Source organism: Polyodon spathula, chromosome 11 (assembly GCF_017654505.1).
Source record: "Polyodon spathula isolate WHYD16114869_AA chromosome 11, ASM1765450v1, whole genome shotgun sequence".
Taxonomy (NCBI): Eukaryota; Metazoa; Chordata; class Actinopteri; order Acipenseriformes; family Polyodontidae; genus Polyodon; species Polyodon spathula.
In genome coordinates this window covers 5,252,708-5,270,339 of record NC_054544.1, presented here as the reverse complement: position 1 = coordinate 5,270,339, position 17,632 = coordinate 5,252,708, and the positions used below count along the sequence as shown (strand labels likewise).

Sequence of the window (17,632 nt, the reverse complement as noted above, 5' to 3'; positions counted from 1 at the left end):
CTTGTATTTGTTGAGCTACTATAGTGTTACTACTCAAATTTCTTAATTCCTCATTCAGCTGTCAAACAAGTTGAACTTACATCACTCTGCATGTCATAGACCTTTCTGGCTTGGACAACGTCGTTCTGGTCTGGCAGACACGTCCACTTGTGCAGGAGGTGTTTGTAGTCGATGTCGCTGACCTGGATCTGGTTTTTCTTAGCCAGCTCAAAGGACAGCATGTCTACTGGCAGGTTGAACCTAGTCTTGGACTTGTCAAATTCCTTCTTGTACTCTGCATCACTAGCGATCTTGGCCGAGTGTAAAGCCAAGACAAGTAGGGGGTCGTCTTGGATGCTGCGGGCTCCAATGTGGTGTCCTGTTTGCTTGCGGAAGCCTTCCTTATACTTGTACTGTGGAAAGAAAAACATTTATCAGAAACTTTAACAAGTGCACTATTCAGATGTTTAACCTAATCTACCTAACACAGCCTGGAAATAGGAAAGAGCAACCTGCCTTATACATTCAAGCATTCCTCTTTGAGAACTCAACTCTGTAGACTAAGCAACCTGCCCATACAAGAGAATAGGAAATATGAACTCCAGCAGGCCTATCTAGGAATGTCAAAACCTGTGCATCTACCTTATCTAAAAAACATATCCTAAACCAATGCAAGGGGTATAGCCAGTAAAAAAAGGAGAGAGGAATAACATACACACAACTGTATTAAAAGAGGCTGTCATTAACATACACACAACTGTATTAAAAGAGGCTGTCATTAACAAACACACAACTGTATTAAAAGAGGCTGTCATTAACATACACACAACTGTATTAAAAGAGGCTGTCATTAACATACACACAACTGTATTAAAAGAGACTGTCATTAACATACACACAACTGTATTAAAAGAGGCTGTCATTAACATACACACAACTGTATTAAAAGAGACTGTCATTAACATACACACAACTGTATTAAAAGAGGCTGTCATTAACATACACACAACTGTATTAAAAGAGGCTGTCATTAACATACACACAACTGTATTAAAAGAGGCTGTCATTAACATACACACAACTGTATTAAAAGAGGCTGTCATTAACATACACACAACTGTATTAAAAGAGGCTGTCATTAACATACACACAACTGTATTAAAAGAGGCTGTCATTAACATACACACAACTGTATTAAAAGAGGCTGTCATAAACATACACACAACTGTATTAAAAGAGGCTGTCATTAACATACACACAACTGTATTAAAAGAGGCTGTTATTAACATACACACAACTGTATTAAAAGAGGCTGTCATTAACATACACACAACTGTATTAAAAGAGGCTGTCATTCCACCACAGAGTCCTGCACTGGTTTCCAATATGCTTTGTGTTACGATCATCCATAAGTTTTAATATAAAAAGCATGAGACCCAGGAGTGCAATATTGTATTTGTTCAAATGCATTTCATTACTTCTTAAAGACCTCTTTATTACTGTCATTATAAAATAAATAAAAATACAATCATTCTTACATCACTGGCAATGTTACATGATGCCTTAGCAGCCTTGATAGAAATAGCGTCAGCTCTAAGATCATATCCCTTCTTCTTAGACTCTTCCAGCGCCAGTCTGTACATTTTCTGAAATGTAGTCATAAAAAAAAATCAGAAATCAGAAACCATATAAACAAAGGAAAAGAAAAATATAGAACACATTAATACAGCTGTATAAGTCAGCAGCCAAAAGGCTTAAAGCCAAAACCATTCACTGTATTATTTTACAGTACTGCACCAGCCCGTTGCTGAATTAAGAGTTTTAAACTCCTGGGCTACTAACCACTGTTTCCAACAGTAGATACCTGCTGACTATTTCATAACTCCTAAGGTTGTATTCTCAAGGTGGGGTACTGCTACTCTATGAATGCATGGGTGATGAAAGATGCAGTTCACACATGAAGCAGTAGTAATTATCTGTCCATTCTATTTATTCCACTCCATGCTGCTGTGTATTACCTCACTGGTGTTGATAGCGTTGCATTTGGCCAGGACGATTTCAGGTGTGTCAGGCATTATATGAATCTTGCTCTTCTCATTTTCCCAGGCCTCACTGTACAGTTTCTGTTAAAAAAAATGTAACATCAAAACATTATTAGTAATATATCCACCACCACTACTACTATTTGGCAATAATAAATGCCACTGCCATGTTAGGGTTTTTTAGTACAGCTGGGCAACATGACCTAACAGACAATGTGGTCCACAGTAGGGGTTTGCAGAAGCTCATTCTGAGAATTGCCTTTGAGGTTTATTTTTTACACCCGGGGCACTGATATTTTTCTTCCACTGATGGCCTCGGCACACCAGTGCGGCAGTAAAAATGTCAGCGCTCAGAGTGACTGGAAAACGATCATCCAATCGCCTTTTAAACACTCAACGCAGATGTTAATTGTCACTGATTGTTACTCAGTTGTAACCATGAGGGAAGGACAGCTTTTCATGTTTTGAAAACAACAATATCCTTGGTTAAGCAGGTTTGAGGTCAAGGTCACTGCTGGCTTGTACTATGGAGAATGACACTTACTTTGCTCATTGTCTTAGCATTGGCCTGAGCCAGGACTACATCCATGGAGTCAGTGACACTGGTGAATTTAATGGTGTCTGGAGGCTGACGGTATTTCTTCTCGCTCAGAATCTCCCCGGCCTTCTTGGACTTCTCAACATCCAGCGAGCCGATCGGGACCCAACCCAGCCCTTTGAAATAGCTGTTGTACTCAGATTTATATTCATTCTGAAAGACAAAAGAATAACATTTATCAGGGGAGAATGTTAGCCATGTCTTCATACTAAAGGAATTCAATGTTTAATACAGAATATTAATAAAGTACCAAGATCATTATTTGAAATTATATTATTCTCTGTCTACTAGGCCGTTAGAGACCACGACATTTAAAGGCCCATTGAAGCCAGTGAGATGCATGCAATTTGATGACCACTATATCAACAAAAACATCTTAGCAACCATAAATGAAATCATTTCTAAAAATGCAAAGATACATACAGTTATACACATCTGTAAAACTACAAACATAAATGGCTGCTTTCACAGACTTTAGCACTAATCTTGGTACTCGCTAATGTTATTTTAGATAAAGTAGTCCCCGACTAGTGCTAATCAGGGTCTATGAAACCAGCCGAAAGAATGTGAACTTACATCACTCTGGAGTTCATAGGCTTTCTTTGCCTGGATGACGTCGTTCTGGTCTGGCAGACACGTCCACTTGTGCAGGTGGTGTTTGTAGTCGATGTCGCTGACCTGGATCTGGTTTTTCTTAGCTAGCATAAAGGCCATCATGTCTACAGGCAGGTTGAACCTAGTCTTGGACTTGTCAAATTCCTTCTTGTACTCTGCGTCACTCGCGATCTTGGCCGAGTGTAAAGCCAAGACAAGTAGGGGGTCGTCTTGGATGCTGCGGGCTCCAATGTGGTGTCCGGTTTGCTTGCGGAAGCCTGCCTTGTACTTGTACTGTGAATAACAAAAAACAATGTTATTATTATTTTTTTGATCATCTACTAAAGTATTGTAGAGGCTTTCCTGAACTCAATGCAGAAGTTGCTTTACTCCTAAAATAATTGGAAACTATGAAGCTTGAAACAAAGCAAACAAAGGTCCATACGTCGCTAGCAATGTCCCTGGAGGCTTTGGCTGCTTTGATGGAAATGGCATCAGATCTCAGGTCATATCCTTTCTTCTTAGATTCCTCCCAGGCAAGTTTGTACAATTTCTGAAATTTAAAAGACAAAAATGCAGCACATGAAATAGCGTATAATGAGAAGCGACAAGGTTAGATATTACATATGCACAGAAATGCACAGTAAGGAGTAATGATGCTGCTGGCAGGTGTTAACATTTTGAATATGTACATACCTCACTGATAGCCACATTGTTCTGCTTGGCTAGCACAATCTGAGGCAAGTCTGACGTGACGTGAGTCTTCCCTTTATCAGCCTCCCAGGCTCCTGTGTACAGGTGCTAATGGAATAAAATAATAAAAAATTAATTTAATTATATTCTAATGTAAAAGAAAAAAGAGTGTTTATTTTAAGGAAAATGCAGATGCAATTCATGTGCAAATGGTTAACTTAGACTACAGTGTTAAAAACGGCATGAACAGACTGCAAAGCTAAAAACAACACAAAACTTTTTTTTTTTTTTTTTTTTTTTTAAATCAGGGCTTTTAGGTCACGATAATCATCGGCCTTAAAAAGGTTTTTTTTACACAGGTTTCCTGCAAGAATCATATATGTCGATGCATATGGTTCTGGGATTTGTTGATATTGCTTAATATCATCCTCTACAAAGATGCAGTGGGGTGTAAAGTAAAGGTGTTCATCTCTTACCTTATTCATGGTCAGCGCATTTGCCTTGGCTAGCTCCAGGTCCACGGAGTCAGTAACGGAGGTGAACTTCACGGTGCTAGGGTGCTGCCGGTACCTCTTCTCACTCCCGATTTTGGAAGCGTTCTTCGCTTTCTCCACTTCCAGGGAGCCTATCGGTACCCAGCCCATGCCTTTAAACCAGCTGTTGTAATCGCTTTTGTAAGCATTCTGAGGAAAAAAACAACAGGTGCAGTATATTATTATTATTATTATTATTATTATTATTATTATTATTATTTATTATTATTATTATTATTATTATTATTTTGTTGTTTTTGTTTATTTATTAACATATGTGTTTATGCAGGTATTTATTTCAGAGCAGACAAATTATTCCCAGAATATTGAATCTGACTGTGTGTTCTGATTTCATAGTCACAGATTATTGCACACAGAACTCAGAGACTGCTGGACTTGACATCTGCACGCACTAAAAGACTACATCACTTGCAACGGGGTTCTGGGAGTTGTAGTCATTCTAACTTGAATTGCAGGGAATGGTAGGCTGTCAGAGGAAGTTTTGGAAAATTAAATTGCATTTTGCACATGTTTATTTTAGATTGGTAGAATACACACGACGCTGATATATATTTACACGCCACATTTAGGCTATAGGTTTTAGATTGGATAAGGTGGAAGCAAGTTTTTATAACACATTATAAAATATATTAGAAATTGAAGACGACATTTAGGAAAACCAAAACATTTCTTTAGTTTTACTTGTCTCTTGGTGAAGTAACCATTTGCCTTTGATTGTCCTGGTGTAAATAGGGCTAAGTTTGGCAGGGATGGGGTTAATTCTGCCCGTGCCAACAATCACAGGTGGGGCCATGGCCCAGTTAGGTAACTGAGTGCTAATTGGGGAATGGCCGCTGTATATTGGGAAAGGGAGTTTGGGTGAGTGTAACGTAACTGTGTGTCAACTGTGTTTTTGAAGTGTTTTGTAGTGTTGAGTAGTGAAGAACGAATGCCAGTCTACGTTTGACTATTTTGTTTAAATCTTTTATTTTGGCCCTCATGCCCAGTTTGATGTTTTCTTGTGTTCTTTGTTTTGTGAAGTAAACATATGCACTTAAACTGCAGCTTCCTTGTCTCTGAGTCTCTTTCCTGCCAATACCATCTGGGCCACAGCACTATCCTGTTACATGGCTAAATATCCATGTCTTTAGAAGCAGGAGTCCAATCCAATTCATACGCCACAACTAGATAAAAGACCTCTTTCTATTCCCTATGTTTCATACATTCACACCAGCATGAGAAGGAGAAGACCCTTACATCACTCTGAATGAAGTTCATATTCCGGGCCAGTTGCACATTCATGGCATCAGGGAGGAGGGTGTAGTTGTGGAAGTGCTGCTTGTAGTTGCAGTTGGTTATGACAGCCATGGCCTGCTTGGCCTGATTGACGCTGACCATGTCTGCAGGAGTGTGGTACTTGGTCTTGGACTTCTGGTAGTCCTTCTTGTACTCGCGCTCGGACTGCATCTTAGCCACTTCCATGTAGTGGACCAGCTTGGGGTCGTCCTGCAGGCTGCGGAAGCCCACGTGATGGCCTCTCGCCTTCTCATAAGCCAACTTGTACTTGTACTGTCATGTTTTTAGAAACAGTGTATTATTAACATGGTAGAATATGCAGCAGTACTAAAATAAATGAGAAAACATTCCAAAAAGTTTGCCAAAGAATGTTATTGTTGTTTTCTGTAGCATTCAAATACTTTTGAATGAAGGTCCCTGTTTTAAAATGACTGTATATTTGTGTTTGCAATTCAAAAGATCAGTGTTATTGTAAATGTTAATTCTGGTGAATGGCATGTTTCTCAAATAGTATATTTCAGTTCCACATCAGCAATAAAATAAAAACAGAAAAACCAATAAAAAAATTATATATGATATATTTAGAGTGTAAATATATGAACAGAATGCAAAAGTAGAATTTTTTAAATGTGTGTGTGCCAAAAGCGTTCTGGGAACATTGAAATGTATCTTCAATAGCACAGAAGAGAATAAAATGAAGTCCAAAACACATACGTCACTTGCGATGTTGCTTGAAGCTTTAGCAGCCTTGATTGCAATAGCATCCACCCTCAAATCATAACCCTTCTTCTTAGACAATTCCATCCCCAGCCTGTACTTTTTCTGAAATTTAGGAATATAAAATTAATAAATCAGAAACTAAATAAACACATGCAAAGAAACATACAGATCACATAAATACAGGTTGATCTCATTAACGCTAAGATGTTTAAATATACTTGTGATTTGGGGTCGACAGCAAGTCCGAGCATATGATACACTTTAAAGAATGTAAGAAAAGGGAAGGCGAGGTGCACTATGGTGCATTTGTTACAAATCATTCACAGCACAGCGTTTCATAACCAGACTAATGGGGGATGTGTGACCTACATCTAGAAAGTAACAAGGATGCATTGCAAGAACGAAAACTACTGCACTGAGCTTGTCCTGCTTAAAAAGGATAACGCTGGCAGTTATGACATCTTCTAGCCTGCAAAACGCTATTTATTTATAAATGTGCGGTAATAGATAATCGACTGTGTACATTAGCTGCAGTAACACGCATGCTCTAATAAGGAAATACAGTATATCTACTCTCTTAGTGAAAATAGGGCTTGGCATACAAAGATAAGCCCTAATTTGTTTCACCAGTCTAACAAAGCTCAAGGCACATATTATAATACTGTATAAGGACACCTTTCCCCTGAACTATGAACACCATTCTCCAGGGACAGCAGAATCTGCTCATACTCACCTGGCTCATTGTAATGGCATTTGCTTTAGCTTGAACAATTTCAGGTGTGTCTGGCATGACATGGACAGAGGTCTTCATTTTGTCCCAGGCGTCTGTATACAGGTGCTAAAAAAAAAAAAAATAAAAAGGAACATTTTCTTTAAAATATTGTACTGCTGTAATTATTTGAAAATTAAAACCATGTCTGATAGTAACTGAGATGTATTGTTAAACTAAAATAAACAAACAACAAAACTGCACATGTTTTTCAATTAGTATTATTATTATTACTATCATTAGTATTTAGAAATACAAGAATACTGACCTTGCTCATTATCTTAGCATTGGCCTGAGCCAGGACTACATCCATGGAGTCAGTGACACTGGTGAATTTAATGGTATCTGGAGGCTGACGGTATTTCTTCTCGCTCAGAATCTCCCCGGCCTTCTTGTTCTTCTCAATTTCCAGCGAGCCGATCGGGACCCAACCTGTACCTTTGAACCAGTTGTTGTAGTCAGATTTATATGCATTCTGAAAGAACAAAAAAAAAAAAAAAAAGACATAGGTTAACATTCAAACTTTATGACAAGACAAGATTTATATTATTCATATTACATAAACACTTTAACCCTTTAAGGTACAAGGGACACATGTCTCCCTCAAACAAAATGAAGCTAACTTTCTTATTTTAGCAATGAGGCGCACAAACCAGGGTTTACAATTTACTGGCAGGTTGGATCTGCTCATCCAAAGAGTCAGTTTCCTCCTCGTGATACTTGAGTCACTCTCAAGTGTATTTTACGAAGAAACCATTTGCACAACAAGTGTGCCGTTCCTTATGTACCTGAAGGGATTAATATACAGACTAAAAGATGCATGTACTCAGACATTTCAGAAACACAATCCAAGCTGAGCAACCAATCAATGCTTGGCTTTATAGGGTTAACAAGCAACACATTTACAGCAAAGTTATTAAGCGCTTGTGTTTGATCCAATGGCTGCTGCTTTTATATTTACATGTAGAATTATATTTGTGAATTAGTTTATTTAGTGGAGCTACTCCAGTACTCACGTCACTCTGAATGTGCATCATGTTCCTGCACAGCTCCAGGTTCATTGCATCAGGCAGGACCGTGTAGTGGTTGAAATGCTGCCTGTAGCCAGTATTGGAGGTCACATTCTGGGAGTTCTTGGCAGCAATGACACTGAACATGTCTATGGGGGTGTGGTACTTGGTCTTGGACTTCTCGTAGTCCTTCTTGTACTCGCGCTCAGACTGCATCTTAGCCACGTTCATGTAGTGGACCAGCTTGGGGTCGTCCTGCAGGCTGCGGAAGCCCACGTGATGGCCTCTCGCCTTCTCATAAGCCAACTTGTACTTGTACTGTGAAACGATAATGCTGCTCAATATACCTTATATGATACACATTCAACATGTAATGTGTGCACTCAATCAAAACGTGTACAAGCTTATTTTTATTTCCAATTTAGTTTTTACAAACTCACACACATCTAAAAATCTACAAGACATTTTGAAACAGCTGTACAGTATATGAAACCTTGTTGGATATTTTACTTCAGAATATGGTTCAAGACCTCAATGTGTATTGATTTGTAGAGCCCATTCAGTATATGAAATCAATGTAATTCCTTGTATGTATCTGTGTGTGTGTTTATGCTGTCTGGGAATATATCTTTTAATATATTCCTAAATCAACATGAATATAGGAAAAATCCATTTCAATCTGTACTATTACTGCCTATTGACCCCATACTGGCTGTTGGATAAGTACCTGTGCAGACTTTATACTTTATTACTGTATATAAATTCATTGATATTTGGAGAAAGAAAAGCAACACTCACATCACTTGCAATATTACTGTTAGCCTTAGCTGCCATGACTGAAATGGAATCAGGTTTGAGGTCATATCCCTTCTTCTTCAGTTCTTCCAAGCCTTGTTTATAGGCTTTCTAAAGACGAAACACAAAGGAAGAAAGAGAAACAAACACATGAAAAGACACATGTAAACTACCTTCCGTTACACAGTTTATACAGGCTCGTGCCTCTGTTAATATTGACATACCCAAAATTCTTATAGATTAAGAAATAATCTACAGAATTACATTTGTAGACATACCTCGCTGACATTGATCTGATTGGCTTTGGACAGAATTATTTCAGGAGTGTCCGGCATGATGTGGATCTTGGTCTTCTCCTTGTTCCAGACATCTCTGTATGCTCGCTACAAAAAAAGCAGAAAGCAATGGATTGCATGTTATAGGGTATTGAAGCGGCAGTAATAGACTAACATGAAATTCCTTTTTAGGACATTCTTCAAAAATGTTGCTTTCTCTGCATTCACAGTCTCCAGACTAAGCCAGCCTAAATTTTCATTGATCTGGTTGTAATTTACCTTGAGAATAGATCTTGCAGCACCAATGCAACTAGGAAACAACATTGTCACGCCTGTATGTGAAGCACAAATGGGCTGTATATACAGTATATGGGAGCATTTTTAGTACCACAGGTGAACCATATGGGGTCCTACAACTTTAACATTTTACAATAGGAATACCACGTACCATATTCATTGTCTGAGCATTAGCCTTAGCCAGAACAAGGTCCATGGAGTCCATCAGTTTGCTAAATTTCAAGGTTTCAGGGAGCTGACGGTACTTCTTCTCGCTCTTGATTTCAGAACCTTTCTTTGCAGTTTCCACTTCAAGAGAAGCGATTGGCACCCACCCCATCCCTTTAAACCAGTTGTTGTAATCACTCTTGTATTCATTCTGATAAGAGAGGGAAAGAGAGACTAAATCAAAATACAAGTTATTAATGCATATCCTTAAGATGAAGGAAGACAATAACTCAAGTGTCTTCTTAGAGTGCCCAATTATTTTACCCCTGACTTTCTTCCCAATTTAGAATGTCTAACATTTTTTTCTCGTCACCGCTGCAACTCTGGAGAAGTGAAGGTTCAGTGGGTGTCCACCAAGCCAGCTTCCTCTTCTACATCCAGGAACTCGAGAGTGAAAGTCAGCAAGCCACCGGCCTCTGGAGGACAAAGGCCAGCCTGCAGGTGTCCACTGAGCTCATTGGGCGCCTGGCCGGTAGGGTGTGCTGCAACGCGATGAGGAGAAACAGTTCCTTCCTACCAAACCCGTGGGAGCGCCATGGCCAATGGGACACTTCCTCCGGAAACCCCAATAACCCAACTTTTAAGGGATAAGTAAAGCAGTATGCATGAAGGTTCTAAATATTATTAACATTACAACTTAAACCATGGTTCTGGTGGTACAATATGTATGACAACATTCTGACAACTTACATCACTCTGAATGTGCATCATATTCCGGGCCAGTTGCACATTCATGGCATCAGGGAGGAGGGTGTAGTTGTGGAAGTGCTGCTTGTAGTTGCAGTTGGTTATGACAGCCATGGCCTGCTTGGCCTGATTGACGCTGACCATGTCTGCAGGAGTGTGGTACTTGGTCTTGGACTTCTCGTAGTCCTTCTTGTACTCGCGCTCAGACTGCATCTTAGCCACGTTCATGTAGTGGACCAGCTTTGGGTCGTCCTGCAGGCTGCGGAAGCCCACGTGATGGCCTCTCGCCTTCTCATAAGCCAACTTGTACTTGTACTGAAGAAAGGAATTAAAAAACACACACATATTGTTATTGTGAATTTCAAATATATTGAGATTCGGGATTCCAGTGTAACTTAAGCTGTAATTTACCTCTTGAGTAAAACAAAAGTAATAAATAAATAAATAAATAAATACTCACATCGCTGGCAATGTTTCTTGAAGCTTTAGCAGCAAGGACAGAAATTGAATCTGGTTTCAAGTCATATCCCTTCGCAAGATGTTTGATCCAGCTCTGCTTGTAGTAAGACTAAACGAAGAAAAAAAAAGACATTGATAAAAGCTTTAGTTTAAATCACTGCTTCAGGGATCCAGCTCATGTATTTACACTCTCTAACTGAGAGCACAAATGTTGCCGAATGCACAACAGATAAAGGGTTTTTATGGAAGCTGTTAAAGAAATTGAGTATTCCAATGTATTGCATGGCAGCAACATGTTTTGGGCCCTGGCTAAACCATGACCATAATTCATTAACCAAAAAAAAAAAAAAAACAATGGTTTGTTTTGTTTGGGATGCAAGTTCCAGCTTTGTGGGCCAAATGGGAAATTGACTAGGATGATGATGATGGTGATGATGATGATGATGGTGATGATGATGATGATGGCTGTATCAGAAAGCTCAACAACTGCATCCTCCTTCAACCAGGCAAGCAACCAGCACGTCTGGAATACGTTACCTCACTGATATTCAAGGCATTGGCCTTAGCCTGTAAAAACTGCGGGCTGTCCGATGGCAGGTGGTATTTATGCTTCAGTTTCTCGCCAGGGGCTTTATAGGTGATCTGGGGAAATAAAAACAACAGCAGCAAACGGTTAAGTGCATTTCTGGAAGACGTGTGATGTCATCCCTTTTTAGCTGTAGCTTTCATTTATTATAATTTTTTTTACCTCGGCTGACTGTTCAAGTTTGCACCTGTGTCTGTTGACTCTTTGCAGCCATTCTCTCCACTATCAGCTCAAGCTATTTTGTTTTGCCATTTGGTTGACTGGCATGAGGTTTAGCTGCTTGTTATAAAAATGTTTAATCTGCTTCATTCATTTACCCATTCCAGGATGAATTATGATACAGAGTAACGCAGCGTTCAGCCCGGGTGATGTATATTATATGTGTGATATCATATGCAACACTATAAGTAAAGTCCATTATGCCTGCTTCCACGATTAAGGTTTTATTGAAGGTCCCGTACTTCACTGAGTTGTTTGCTGTTGCTTGTTGCGAGGACCATGTTCATGGAGTCAGTCACAGAGGTGAATTTGATGGTGTCTGGGTGCTGTCGGTATTTGTTCTCATTCAGAGCTTGCCCGGCCTTCTTTGCTTTCTCTACCTCCAGCGACCCGATCGGGACCCAACCAATACCTTTGAACCAGTTGTTGTACTCAGACTTATACTCATTCTGCAAGAGAAAAGAAAGCACACAGTCACACAGCTGGTAATCTTTTAACCCTTTCAATCTTATCTTAGCACTGTATGTTAACATATTCTGTTGGAAATTACGTTGGAACATCACGGGACTCACAGATCCCAGTCTGAAGTAGTGTATAAATATATGTAAAATAAAGAACTGTCCTGTTCTCTCCTGTTCTCAGGTATACTCAATAAAGGAGTTCCCTCTTCAGCGCGACAAAAATAATTCAGGACTGAAAGGGTTAATGCACGTTTAGACTAGACCTCTTTAGAAGTGTTGGTTCTAGGATTACCTTTTGCAGTACATTTAGATATTGGATACACTCTTGATGATAGTATCAAAATTCATCAGTCATCAAAGGGAAAAAGCCTGTTTAAATACACACTGTCGCTCTAAATTTGTGTTTCTGGGCTTCTGAACTCCTTAAACAAAAAGGTATCTTTATAATCATAATGATAACAGGGCTGTTTATAGTCATGGTGCAGCACAGTGTATGACAGCGTGACTTGAATGAAGAGCAAGCTTACATTACTCTGAATGCGCATCATGTTCCTGGCCAGCTCCACGTTCATGGCGTCGGGGAGAAAGGTGTAGCTGTGGAGCAGCTGCTTGTAGCCACTGTTGGTAGCCACTTCTTGAGATTTCTTGGCTGATGTGATGCTGACCATGTCTGCAGGAGTGTGGTACTTGGTCTTGGACTTCTCGTAGTCCTTCTTGTACTCGCGCTCAGACTGCATCTTAGCCACGTTCATGTAGTGGACCAGCTTGGGGTCGTCCTGTAGGTTGCGGAAGCCCACGTGATGGCCTCTCGCCTTCTCATAAGCCAACTTGTACTTGTACTGCAAAGAGATGAAACATTTCACAATTCATCAAGCCACTTCACAGGCTGATAGAATCCTGAAAATCAATGGCACTCTATTCATGTTCTTGTTATTCAATTATATTGTTTAAAATGCATGACAATTTATGGAATTAATACATACATGTATTAGACTAACTTGTTTTAATTGTACAAATAAACAAAATACCAAACCGTTTATGTAAAATTGTTTATATAATTCCCCCAATCTAGAACAATATAAAAAGAAATCTGCAGTAAAATATCCCAAACATTACCATGGTAATTGGGATTTATCCACCAGTTTTACTGTAGAGGTTTGTCAGAGGTGTAAGATGTTCAAGGTGTGCGTGTATGTACTGTACTGGAAGCCAGCAGCTGCTCGGTACTTACATCACTAGCAATGTTTCTGGATGCCTTAGCAGCAACAATGGAGATAGCATCCTGTTTCAGGTTGTGTCCTTCAACCAGGCTCTTGTTCCATTTCAATTTGTAGCATTTCTGAAAAAAAAAAAAAAAAAAAAAGAGTCATTTTTAGTGTTTTCAATCACACCATCTCAATACATTTATATCACCCACTGCATGGCCTCACCCACCTCACATTAAAAATGACAAGATGTTACACATAAAGTATGCATTGCTAGCAAAGCTATTCAAGTACATCTAACCTAATGTGAATTACTATGGGTTCAAATGTCTCACCTTTTCCAGTGCAAAAGAGGCATCCACTCTGGTAAAGGTGTAAATGCATTTTTGTACAGCACTTACCTCACTGATGTTAATGGCGTTGCATTTAGCCTGGAGTAACTCCGGAGCATCTGCTGGGAGATGATACGTGTGCTTTATCTCTTCGGCGCCAGCTTTGTATTCTTTCTGTAATAAGAAATGAACTGCATTACTCCTAATGACATGCAAGCTAGTGAAGCACATTAATATACCAGAAAAGGGTGCTGTTGTTTTGGGGGGGTTTCCACCACTGAGGGCAACAGGAATACTAGATGTAAACAGGTGTACTGTGGATCAGCTGTTAAAGGTTAGGACTGGGTTCCAGGAAACACTGGTTCTAAAGCCAGCCGCTGACTCACGCTGTCAGAGTAGGCACGTCAAGTTTGAACTGTTCGCGCTACGGTTAGATAAATAAAAATGGCCTTCAAATGATTCAGTTGGGCTGTGACTACGGTATTTGTTTTGCTTAATAGCATGCAATATGGAACTAGGATGCCCACAGAGTTCTGGATGTGATATCAACAAAGCCCAGGCTGAGTAACACATCTACAGTTTTTACAAAACTGGATAGAAGACAATCCTTTGACTTGACTCACGTCGCTGAGCTGGTGGGCGTTGAGTTTAGCCTGAACCATGACAAGGGAGTCAGTCACACTGGTGAACTTGATGGTGTCGGGGTGCTGTCTGTACTTCTTCTCATTCAAGGCTTCCCCTGCCTTCTTGGCCTTCTCCACATCCAGAGAACCAATCGGGACCCACCCTGTTCCTTTCACCCAGTTAGAATACTCAGCTTTGTATTCATTCTGTGGAAAGATTGGAATTAATACAATAAACAGCAATTTGTTTAATTACAAAAATACATTATCAAAGGGTTGGCTCAACTCCAAAGAACACTTGGGAGTCTCAGTTTACAACATTCACTTCAAATGCTTTGGTCAAAGAGAAATATTACCTGTTACAAGAAGACTAACACTCACTTCACATCGTTATAAAAAACTAAACAAAAAGACAACTTCATTTATTTCTTTATATTTATATATATATATATATATATATATATATATATATATATATATATATATATATATATATATATTTTTTTTTTTTTTTTTTTTTTTTTTAAACAGCAGACATGCAAGCAGAGACGCTACTCTACCATTTAAAAAAAATAAGTCATCTTAATTTTACAAAATGCCATTGCTTAGCTTTTCAAATCCGTAAGACAATCCAGTTTGGGTTCACTTACGTCGCTCTGGATTTGCATCATGTTCTTGGAAAGCTGCAGGTTCATGGCATCGGGCAGGAGGCTGTAGTGATGGATCAGCTGCTTGTAGCCGGTGTTGCTGGCGATGTCCTGAGCCTTCTTAGCATTGATCACGTTAAACATGTCTACGGGAGTGTGGTACTTGGTCTTGGTCTTCTCGTAGTCCTTCTTGTACTCGCGCTCAGACTGCATCTTAGCCACGTTCATGTAGTGGACCAGCTTGGGGTCGTCCTGCAGGCTGCGGAAGCCCACGTGATGGCCTCTTTGCTTTTCGTATTCCTTCTTGTACTGGAACTAGTGAGAAACGAGCGAGGAACAATGTTAAAGAATTTCATTAACCAATACTTTTCATTTCACCCGCTCTTAACGTGGTCGCTGACGCAATCCTTTAACACAATGTAGCAAAACGTTTACCCAAACTGTTTATAGCCACGTTTATAAATGTCAAAGTTTAAGAAAATAGCAGCACGGGCATCAAATTTGAACCATGTCTCAAATTAGCTTGAATCAAAGTATGGGCGATATTGCAGTGTCAGCTTTGGCCATGTACCTTTAAGAATGAGAAGATAAGCACTTACATCACTAACAGCCTTGCGAGCAGCCTTAGCAGCAATAATAGGGATTGCATCAATCCTGAGGTCATAGCCTTTGCGAATAGTATCCTTCCAGTCAAGAGTGTAGCAGCTCTGCAAGAGAACAAAAAACATTGCGGTCAAGAAGGCAAAAATATCTCCACTCAACACAACAGACTGCACAGAGAGGGCGTCTGGTTCACTGGCTGTACTTACCTGGCTGATATTGAGAGCATTGACTTTAGACTGGATCAGTGCGGGTTCATCTGGATTCATTATATATTTGTGCAGGACCTTCTCGCCCTCTTTCTTGTAATTCAGCTATAGGAAAAAAACAAGGGGGACATTCCAGTTGTTTATTAATTTTGTTATACTGTGTAGATTCTAACAAAACAAGCATATGCACATTTTTCACATGGCAACTGCCCCAGGAATGGGTCACAGAATACAAGGTGACTTACATCACTCCTCTGGTGCTGGTTGATCTTTGCCTGCACCATGATTGGATTGTCCTCAATCGCAGTGAATTTAATAGTGTCTGGGTGCTGGCGATACTTTTTCTGAATAATCAAAAAAGAATGCACAACGATGAATGACGAGTTTACCACAAGGGTTAGAATAATATAGATTAACATACAGGCTGTAGGAAGTATCTTATATCAAGTGTATATGTATTATCTCATAAGGGATGTAAGGTGATCTTGTGATTGGGTTTCTACCCCATGACTGAAAGATGATCAATTGGGTGGCAACAAAATAAATAAATGTAGTGCACAGTAACCACAGGTGAAGAAGCTCTGGGGTTTTATCATTCGTCCCATTTTCAGTCATATTACTTTTTCATTGGTATGACTGAAGTAAGGATATGGAAGCAAATTTATTTACTACATTTTTTGTCACCAAGAAACGGTGTTATTGTTTAAAACAGTTGCTGTGTCTATAAAAGAATTCAGTCTAGCTAGAATAACTGCAATACATGTATACAATATATCCAATATGGATCTTGAGCCCCAGAGCAGACTTGCCTCATTTAGGATTGCTCCAGCATTTTTGGCCTTTTCCACTTCCATAGAGCCGTAAGGAACCCAGCCAATGCCCTTCTGGTAGTTATTGTAATCCGATCTGTAATCGTTCTAGAAACAAGAAAAAAAGCACAGGATAACAAGTTGCGCAAACTGAGCAAACCTCCCCGGGATTCTCTGCAGCTGCAGTTTCCATCACAGCCTACACACAACGGCATGAGCGCAGTGGCCCCAATGCAGAGAGATCAGCGCTGGCTGCACCACACGAATACATTTACACCATGTAATCTTTACACTGCATTGGCTTTAATGTCTGAGAAAACAATTAGGGGGCACTTTGATTTTGATTGCGTTATTTTATAATAAAAAGTCTGAGAAGCCTTTATATTACTGAGAAGATTTGAAGGTGGGCTGGTGCAACGGGACAATAAAGGGTTAACATACAGTGACCGTTCACCTACTCTCTGGCAGATGGAACACGTTTGTAATATTTGCTAACAACTTAATATCTGAAGAAAAATATAGCAGCCAACTCCAGAAGTTGCCTGTTGGAGTTTCTTTGTCATCTCGCTCTGGGATAACTTAGGTGAGATTCTTCAATTTCTTCTCACTTATCTGTAATTGTAATTAGTTGTCTCTGAAACCTTTCCTACATTATGAATTAATAATTGAAAGGGAAACTATTAAGCTGACCTAATGGGCAATCCCTGGTAAGTGTAAGTGGTACACACATGGATAAATAATAAGCTAATTTAGGCAACGCTGCTGATTTGCTTACCTCGCTTTGCATAGTGTAAGCTTTCTTCGCCAGCTCCAGAGACATGCTGTCAGGAGGGTAAAAGTAGCTGTGGTGCAATTTCTTATAGTCTGCGTTGCTGGCAATGCTCTGGGATTTCTTCGCCAGGGTAACCAGGATCATATCCAGTGGAGCGTGGTATTTGGTCTTCATCTTTTCATAGTCCTTCTTGTACTCACGCTGATATCAGAATG

General features: G+C 39.6%; 1 protein-coding gene across 33 annotated transcripts in view; it reads right to left on the bottom strand.

The window, feature by feature from the left end:
• Window positions 1–17,632, bottom strand: part of LOC121322830 (nebulin-like) — a 90,181-nt gene that overhangs the window by 58,385 nt on the left and 14,164 nt on the right. For 27 of the 33 annotated variants that reach the window (XM_041263186.1, XM_041263190.1, XM_041263185.1 and 24 more), the window contains exons 21-50: window positions 17,421–17,618; window positions 16,646–16,753; window positions 16,082–16,180; window positions 15,837–15,941; window positions 15,627–15,734; window positions 15,031–15,342; window positions 14,381–14,587; window positions 13,827–13,931; window positions 13,452–13,559; window positions 12,748–13,059; window positions 12,002–12,208; window positions 11,492–11,596; window positions 10,956–11,063; window positions 10,499–10,810; window positions 9,753–9,959; window positions 9,308–9,412; window positions 9,033–9,140; window positions 8,241–8,552; window positions 7,493–7,699; window positions 7,189–7,293; window positions 6,450–6,557; window positions 5,697–6,008; window positions 4,383–4,589; window positions 3,910–4,014; window positions 3,659–3,766; window positions 3,196–3,507; window positions 2,566–2,772; window positions 1,998–2,102; window positions 1,518–1,625; window positions 81–392 (exon numbers count right to left, since the gene is read on the bottom strand). In XM_041263186.1, the coding sequence (XP_041119120.1) occupies window positions 81–392; window positions 1,518–1,625; window positions 1,998–2,102; window positions 2,566–2,772; window positions 3,196–3,507; window positions 3,659–3,766; window positions 3,910–4,014; window positions 4,383–4,589; window positions 5,697–6,008; window positions 6,450–6,557; window positions 7,189–7,293; window positions 7,493–7,699; window positions 8,241–8,552; window positions 9,033–9,140; window positions 9,308–9,412; window positions 9,753–9,959; window positions 10,499–10,810; window positions 10,956–11,063; window positions 11,492–11,596; window positions 12,002–12,208; window positions 12,748–13,059; window positions 13,452–13,559; window positions 13,827–13,931; window positions 14,381–14,587; window positions 15,031–15,342; window positions 15,627–15,734; window positions 15,837–15,941; window positions 16,082–16,180; window positions 16,646–16,753; window positions 17,421–17,618 (5,322 nt within the window). The remainder of the gene's footprint in view (window positions 1–80; window positions 393–1,517; window positions 1,626–1,997; window positions 2,103–2,565; window positions 2,773–3,195; window positions 3,508–3,658; window positions 3,767–3,909; window positions 4,015–4,382; window positions 4,590–5,696; window positions 6,009–6,449; window positions 6,558–7,188; window positions 7,294–7,492; window positions 7,700–8,240; window positions 8,553–9,032; window positions 9,141–9,307; window positions 9,413–9,752; window positions 9,960–10,498; window positions 10,811–10,955; window positions 11,064–11,491; window positions 11,597–12,001; window positions 12,209–12,747; window positions 13,060–13,451; window positions 13,560–13,826; window positions 13,932–14,380; window positions 14,588–15,030; window positions 15,343–15,626; window positions 15,735–15,836; window positions 15,942–16,081; window positions 16,181–16,645; window positions 16,754–17,420; window positions 17,619–17,632) is intronic. The other 6 variants (XM_041263214.1, XM_041263217.1, XM_041263219.1 and 3 more) reach the window with 4 other exon arrangements.